This window comes from Archocentrus centrarchus, chromosome 22 (assembly GCF_007364275.1).
Source record: "Archocentrus centrarchus isolate MPI-CPG fArcCen1 chromosome 22, fArcCen1, whole genome shotgun sequence".
NCBI lineage: Eukaryota > Metazoa > Chordata > Actinopteri > Cichliformes > Cichlidae > Archocentrus > Archocentrus centrarchus.
Window position 1 is genome coordinate 26,933,899 of NC_044367.1, and position 8,760 is coordinate 26,942,658.

Here is an 8,760-nt window from a genome sequence, read left to right on the forward strand (position 1 = left end):
ACCACAACAGGCCAGTAGGGAGCCTGCGTCACCGGCGACGCCGTGCCAATCCATCAGTCCACCTCACGATCCACCTTCCCAAAATCCCAAGTTACTCAAACTCCCTCAATTGGAGCAGCCTCCCCCCCTAATCCCAAATCATTGGGATGTGGTGAAGTGAGAAATCAAAGATCGACGATATGAAAAGGAATCAAATTAATCAAGGAATCAATTTATCTCAGTCTCCAAGCAACCAACTGGTTATGAGGAAGCGTGATTTCTTTGATTGTCTACAACCAAGAAATAGCCTGGCCCACAATCCCTGTAATCCACTTCATCATCGTTCTGTAAAAAACTGACAATTTATATTTCAATTAAATCATTTAAATTAATTTAAACATTGATTCCAAATGTCTACAAATACAGGCTTGTATTTACAGACAGTGAGTTCACTGTCATGGCTGAGTCACATCACCAAACATAAAACAAGTGTCGGTGTGACTGGATGATGTTTGGGCTGCTGCTGCGCTGTTATTTTGAAGGATGATGGCACGTCTCCGGGATGTGGGGGTGTAGCGTACCTGCTATACCAACCATTCATGGAGAGGCGTACCCCTGGGAGGGAACTGCTTTGCAGGCTGTTCTGTCTTTCGAACTGTTGCACCACTTTCCCAAACATTTTTGCATATCCTGAAACTGCTTCTGCTCTCACATCGGTGCCTTCACCCTAAACCTCTCTGGTCTCAGAGCTTAACTGAAATCAGGCAGAAGATCCAAGAGCAGCTGGTCGCAGCAGCCCACATAACTTAAATTTAATTTCTTTGATATTTCAAATAACAGTGTGTTCACTGGTTGATTATGAATCATGGGAGGATAAATCTGCCAGTGTGGGTGGGGAGAAAATTTGGAAAGTATTTGCACACTGAGTAGAAAATAGATCTGTCCCTCCAGAGAAGTAGCTCCAAGGAACACCTGCTGTTAAACTGGAGCAACTTATAAGCTTAAATAAGGAGAAAGGTATGGAGTAGCACCCACTGAGGGCAGGCTAACGACATGCTGTAAGCTTTAAAGGCCACCAGGGGGCGACTCCTCTGCCTGAAAATGATCCCTGGTTGGATAGAACTCGGTGGGACTTCTATAAAACCCTCACGTCTCTTGCTGGGTGACCTCAATAAAAACTTTTATGATGGCTTTCTGGGCTCAAGCTGGATTTTTAGGTCATACTAACTAGAATGTCATTTTATCATCATTCTAAAAATCAGAATATGCTCACTGGCTGCTGACAAACACTGAATGTCCTCAGATTTTCAGGCAGGTCTGCCTTGTTCATCAGAAATCTCTCAACCGGAGGTTACCGCTCACTTTAATTCCATCCAAAAATGTTTAACTCCAGCTTTCACATTGGCAGCTCTTGGCCTATGTGTGGGTGTGGGCAAAAGTACCACAGTGACAGCTGAAGGTGATTTGCTTTTCAGACCCCCCACCCCCACCCACACACACACACACACACACAGTACCGTCTCCATAGGAACTACATGTGACCAGTAAAACATGAACTTCCAGCCGATTGAGAGTGAAACAGTCCTTACACATGGGAGGCAGTATACTGTACCTCTTGCTGTGTGAAACCATTTACTTCTTTTTCTACAGAATCTATGTGCAACAACCTGTCACAAAACACCACAGCGGTAACAAATACTGCAAAACAATAAGTCACCTCATTCATTTAGCAGTATTTTTACTGAATATGTTAACTCAAGCCACAAGATTGTCTGTATGTTTGCCTGCTAAAATGGACCTTTTACCACTTCTAATCACACAGCGGATGTGATGTCAGATGCAGAGTTAAAGTCCTGCACTGCCAAATTTCCCACTGGTAAAAATACATGAACCAAGATAAAATAATATATTTAGAGTCCAGAGCCATGCAGGTGCATCTCTGATGCTATACTTAGACACTGCAGCCCTTGGAGTTAAATTCTAACATAAGCATGCTAAACCAATACACACCACTCTGCTCCATGATGCTCACATATACAATCTATCACCAAAATGACAAGCCTACAACATGGCACACCCCCTCTGTCTTAAGGATGCAAACATGCAAACCACACTTCAGTTCAAGCTGAATCTCAATAAACACTTTTCTCTCATTAAAGGAGCTGAGGGTCATTTTTTTAAACAATCAGGCTTCTTTTTGCCCCCTGCTGGCTTTTATGAAGAATTCTGCATTGGTTACTTTTTTCAGATACAAAATGTATCCACACTCTGTGCTCTAAACTCCAACCTCTGCACCCAGAGCTTTCTTTCTTATTTAAAGGGGGGGGGGGGGGGGGGGGGGGGGGGGGGGGGGGGGGGGGGGGGGGGTTCTAACAGAGGATGTACTGAAGGGCTGCACTGGTCCAGTAGTGTGGGGTTTCCTGTGCTCACAAACTAACTGTTTAACTTTAACTTACAGCAAATGTTGAACAGGTTGCTGGTTGGTTTTTGAATCTGGAGAAATTTCTGAGAAACATGATAAATTTTTCACAAAGCCCAATAAAAAATGTAAATGAGCGATTGTACGACGTCTGTAATGTTCGCAGCTTTATGCATTAGTGGAAAAATGAAGATGGTGACGGCAGCACCGCCGGCTCTGTACCCAGGAAAATATGTGCCGGCTGCTCAACATTTCAGAAGAAGTTGCCAGATGATATCATGCTCTGTTTTGAATTTGCTGTATCAGTCTTGTGAGCTGTCCCTGTTTGGAGAGCTTTAACTGTCCAAACATTCTCCCAGTACAGTGAACAGTGGCTGCACTCCAGCACAAGCTGGGAGACCCTGTACTTTGGATCAAAGGTTGGAGAACGATCCATCCCTCCACCCTGAACCGGGGCTGGAGGGATGGAAATTCAGGGAGCAGTCAAAGGTCAAGCTAGCGGACTTCTGTGTCTCTCTTTCTCTCCCCCGCTGTATGGAGTAAACACATCTGTATATCTTCAGAGTATTGTCTGGAGCTGACAGCAGCCACAAAGAGGCGCAGTGTTTTCTGCCATGTGTCAGAGGGAGAGAGAGATAAAGAGGAATGGGAATGGAGGGAGGAGAGACCGGAGGGAAACAGGAATACTAATGCTCCCTGATTCCAGGCTTGGTCATTAGAGACTTTCCTTCTGATTAGCACTAAAAAGATGCAGATCAACACACGCAAATGTAATACATCAGCCTGTCACATCCATGCACCTTTACTAAACTCTAAGATAAACATAACATCTGTTTGAGACATAAAACACTGAGTGATGAACACGTTACAAAGCACTGCTACATGGATGATGACAGTACATGGAGGTGGCTACTCTGGCATTAGTCAGTGATGGTCGTTTGTTTTGAACCCTGGTGTCATAAACCAAGGGTGGATCTCACTGCCTGACGACGTGTTCCACCGCCGTGATGTTTGAAGCACAAATGCAAACAGTAAAATGATACGAGGAGGCCATAAAGGAGCCAAAAACTTCTGTAGTCTCATTTAGCCACTTGTTAGCAAACGCCCTCTGCATGTAACAGCTTCAAAATTCACTTTCAGGTTTGATGTTGTTGAACAAAACGTGAAAATGTCTGAAACTGAACTTAAACACAGACCCTGCTTCAAGGGTCCGACCAAAAACCGACACAAAGGGGGCTGACAATACAAAATCGACATACAGAGAACCTGCTTCAGTCAGACTCTGTTTGTAAAGATGCAGTTAATGATTTTAATAATGGTTAAAAGAACTTTTGCTTATACAACGTTTGGAAGCCTTAAATAAAAATCATTTTGGACAATTATGGAAAATCTCAACAGGAATCCACTGAACCACTTATTATCCGGTTTAAGGGTCCTTGCCTTCCTGCCCATTACACATTTTTCCTTCAAGTCCCAGAAAGTTGACTCTGTTTATCTGGACGCAGCGTTTTCAGTGGAAGAAACGTTTCATCCAAGTGACTTCTTCAGGCTCAGCTGGTTTTCCTGTGCAGTTCAGCCGCATAACGACCGAAACGAGCGCCATTGCTCAACTACTGAGCCACGAGCTCAGCTTCCTGACTGTTAATATTGCTGAGCATTAATCACTGGACATGAGTACCATTCACAGAGTGTTGGGAAATGGCTGCAATCACAGCATTGTAAGATGTGCCCCCCCCCTTCATAAATGGCCTCTCTGGCTCCTCGCTCAAACCAAACCACCGTTCCTCCCAGTCCAGGATGTGCACATCCTCATCATTCAAAGAGCACCCACTGGTCTTTTCATTCAAGGCAAAAAAAAATAAAAAATCTCTAAAATTACATGAGGTAATTGCACTGAGTCACTTTGCAATAATTTGGCTTAAACAGAATAAATAAAACTTGCTGTAAAAAACAGTAAAAATGTAGGGATACATCCTCATATCAGGGATCTTGGCTGATGATTGGCTGTTGTGACATTTGCACTTGCTGAAAGTCACAGAGGTGCAGTGGTTAGCACTGTTGCCTCACACCAAGAAAGTTTGGGTTAGAATCCACCTCGGCCCGGGCCTTTATGTGTGGAGTTTGCATGTTCTCCCCGTGTTTGCGTGGGTTTTCTCCGGTTTCCTCTCACAGTCCAAAGCCATGCAGTTACTGGGGTTAGGTTAACTGGTGATAAACTGCCCATAGGTGTGAACAGTTGTCTGTTCATGAATGAAAACCCACCGGAAACATTTCTGGGACTGGCATGGGAATTGCTCAAATGGTTTCTTTAGCATTAGTATTATTTTCCCAGTTGGTGCATCACTTGAAAATGAAATAAGAGGAAAACAATGTTTAAAAACTGGACTGTCACCACATTTACACGCTGAGCTTCTCGTCTGTAAGTTATTATTTTATTTTTCCCATATAACCCCTTTGCTGTATTAAATACAACTTTTTACATGTATTTTTTTTTTTTTTTTTTTTACCTTTGTTGTATTTTAGCTGGTAACCCATTTAACTCTTTAAGTTGATTTATTGTTTCTACTTGATTAGACTCCATTCCTTTGATGACCCGTTTCTATGTAGTTTTGTGCTGTATTTATTTTATGGAGCTGCTCTGCATTATTCCAGCTGTTTTGCTGTAAGGTGTGTTAATTGTTTTGGCTGCTGTAACAGAAATTTCCCAACTTTTGGAATAAATAAACGATATCCTATCTTATTCTATCACTGCACGTGCACAAGCAAGTTGAAACAAACGGGACATTTTTCAGTCTTCATTTCCTGGTCCGAGCAGTAACGGGCTCATCTTTACGGGTCTGAGAGTAACCGTCAGTATGAAGGTCTAAACTGTGCTTGAAACTAAAGGTTGCGCCTCCGCGGGGCTCCTGCGTCCCTGCATATGCTCTTAGAAACTCTGCTACCTTTCATGAATGAAAACTCACCGGTAACATTCCTGCCGCTCGCTCCGCTGCTGCTTCCGTCCCGTTAGAAAAACAACTTTCTCCTCCTTATTTTCCTCTGCGGGTGCTCTTTCTGCCCTTTACCTCTGCGTCGAGGCACTTTTCCATAAATACAAACCCTCTTCCTTTTCCTTTTTTTGTCTCTCTCTGCCAGAGATCCAGATGCTTGGGAAACCTAAAACTCCAGCTTCTCATTACTTTCCTCTTCAGTCCCTCCCTCTTCCTTCCTCCCCCCCCCCCCCCCCCCCCCCCCCCCCCCCCCCCCCTCTCTCTCTCCCTCTCTCTCTCTCTCTCTCTAAGGAGGAAATGCAGCTGGATGTTTTTATAAACTGGAATCACCCTTCAAATCTCACTAATTGCATCCTTTGATCAGCTGTGGGCGGTCGTCCGGTTTGGTCTGCAGGGTGAAGTGGGTCACCGTCCTGATCATCCCTCCCATCTGACCCCTGCTCTCTTCCTCCTCCTCCTCCTCTAGTAGTTCTGTAGTAATAATCGGTGGCTGAACGATCGCCAGTTTAATGCTCGATATAATTTTCTGGGACGTGTTAATCGTGATTTTTGAGCTGGAGCGCCCTCTTTCGGCCAAGTGAGCAACAACAACAGTTTCACTCTACAAACAGAGCGTGTTTTTCATGCAAAGTCGCCTTATTATACTCTATGTGTGGAGGTATGTTCATATATATTTATTCATATTTAATGTTTCCACAAAATATACAGTACTGAAGGAAGTATTCTGGTACTAGCATAAAAATACTCACGCCACACTGTAAAGTACTCCGTTATTGTGACGCACAGGAAATGCTTTGCTGTTATATTTGCTTTAGCTGACGTTTAAATATTTTATAATCATTGAAAATAAAAATTAGTTGAACTTAAAATACTTCTAAACGCCAGTGTCACCATTATAGACGTCATGGTCATGCTTGTTGGGGGAATTATTACCTTAAAATAACTTCAATCTCAGCAATCACCAGAACTTCACTGCATTTAAAAAAGAATTCCCAGTCAAATCTGATCTAAGAAATTTTTCAGTATTCTAAATGTTTCTGCCCCAAAATAAACCTCACCTCTCTTTCTTATAATGGCTTTGCTTCATTTGTCATTAAAAAAGATTCACTTCTTCATCGTTTCCCCACAAACTGTCAATTAAGTGCAGAGGAGTAACGAATGTTTCCCAGTAAACTTCAGTGGAGAAAAAAAACTTTAAAGCTGCCTGAAATGGAAATATAGAAGTAAATCTGTGGATGTAAAGTTAGCACAGAAAGTGAGGAAATATGTATTTGGTTATTTCTTTGTTATAATAATGTTTCTTGGCAGTGAATCTCATGCTGCTGGAAAGCCAGTTTATTTATTTTAACAGCACCACATTTGTAGGGAACATGCATCTGTGGGCTGAGCAGCAGAGTTGAGAGTGTGTGTGTGTGTGTGTGGGGGGGGGGGGGGGGGGGGGCGTTCCCATGAAAAATTTGCCAAATCTTCCTTTTTTCTGCTAAGTTTTATATACTACAACATGCAGTGTATTTTTCCATTAGCCTCCTGAGACCTGAGCTCCTGTTTGCGATGCATTTTTAATTTCTCCTACATATTTGTGATTAGATGGACCTGAAATGTATATAAACTAAGCTTCCTCTTTGAACAGGAACTTGTATTTTGTTACATGGTTGTTACATACTTTCGTGAAAAAAAAAAATGTTCTGAGATCTGGACAGTGGGATTATTTTATAGCATAACACAACAAAAACAACATGACTTAACAAAGGATAAAACACTATTGAGCAGAATGAAGTATAAGGTGCAGCAAAGCCAAAATGTAATGTCCCCATATGAGGACGCAGGGTCTCAGGAGGAAGTGCAGAAATCTGTCAGAAAACTAAAACTTAAGTTAATCTGATTTTCACACATTCAAAGAACTTTTGTCTCCGTTTGTTTTTCCATTCTTGAGGCTGATAAATAAATTATTTTCTTATCTTCATAGACTCAAAACACGGCTGCATCCTGTTGTTTAGACATTGTGAAAAGGGTTGTGTTGTTTTTCTAATCATGGAAAGGATCCTGTGATCATCCCCTACCACCATCTTCTGTGGACATCCAGGCACTTTTAATTTGTAATATATATATATTTATATATATATATATTTTTTAATTACTGAATGTAGCAGCCTGCTGATTTGGTCACTGCTGCTGCTGCAGCCTAAGGACGGCCTGTTTCACGTTTCTTTGAGCCCATCTCACCGGGTCAGCATCCAAGTATGATACACAACACTTGGAATAAAAGTCAGACTGTTTATTTGATGAAATAAAGGAAGAAATAATGTGAATAGCACACAGCTGTCCATTACATACCTCTAGAATCAATTTTTCTGTTATCTTCGGAAAATTTCGGAAAGAAATTTGTGTCCATAAGAAAGAGTGCCAATTCCTGCGTCTGAATGTGAAAGTTGAGACTCTTGACTTTAAGCCCAAACTCATTAAACAAGCCTAACCTAAAAAATATTTTGGTAAACAGCTTAAAAAATAATGCGTCAGTAAATACACGGGACCAACATGATACTTTTCCATAACAGCAGAACTGTAATTTTTTCCGTGTTTATTTTCCCGGCGCCTGTAAAATCAAATGGGAAGAAGGCAAAAAGACGAAATGGGACACAGAGGACTCACCCAGGGTTTATGTAGCTTACACTGAGCTTAGAGATGCTCAGCTGTCATAAATTCAGCAGATTACGGCAGAGCTGTCCTCTGCTGCCGAGGATGGTTTGTGTGTATTTTTATGTCCTCAGTGAGGTGTGACACTCGCTCTAAAGTCATGATGGTTTGTTGAGATGTTGCTCTGACACGCTGCAGGCTTTTATCAGGTAAAACCTGTTATTACTGCGATCAATCACGCGAACAAAAACAAACTCGCCTGATTCACAAAGTGCAGCTCGTTTTCTTTTTTTTAACCTCAGTGGAAATTAATTATGAGGTGCAGGATGTGGGAGGACATTACCACCACCTGCTGACCACACTGAGGCTGAACTTCACCCCACATTAATATCAGGTTTATGCTTCGATCTGGCTTTTAAATTCATTAAGCTGAACTTAATGCATTAATATCTAATCAGCCAATCACATGGCAGCAACTCAGTGCATTTAGGCATGTAGACATGGTCAGGATGATCTGCTGAAGTTAAAACTGAGCAGCAGAATGAAGGAAAAAGGTGATTTAAATGACTGGCTGTTGGTGTCACACTGGCTGGTGTATTTCTGAAACTGATCTGCTGGGATTTTTCTCCACAAGGGTTCAGAGAAAATGATCGTAACAGAGAAAACATCCAGTGAGCAGCAGCTCTCTGCGAGAAAATGCCTTGTTGATGGCAGAGGTCAGAGGAGAACGACCCGACT

At 42.2% G+C, this 8,760-nt stretch overlaps 1 protein-coding gene across 3 annotated transcripts in view; it reads right to left on the bottom strand.

Moving 5' to 3' along the window:
- LOC115772186 (apoptosis-stimulating of p53 protein 1-like) overlaps positions 1 to 5,580 on the bottom strand; it is a 52,813-nt gene extending 47,233 nt beyond the window's left edge. For 2 of the 3 annotated variants that reach the window (XM_030718201.1, XM_030718200.1), the window contains exon 1: positions 5,362 to 5,580. In XM_030718201.1, coding sequence (XP_030574061.1) covers positions 5,362 to 5,370 — 9 coding nt within the window. In that variant the 5' untranslated portion in view covers positions 5,371 to 5,580. The remainder of the gene's footprint in view (positions 1 to 5,361) is intronic. The other variant, XM_030718202.1, reaches the window with a different exon arrangement.
- Between the last annotated feature and the right edge of the window lie 3,180 nt (positions 5,581 to 8,760).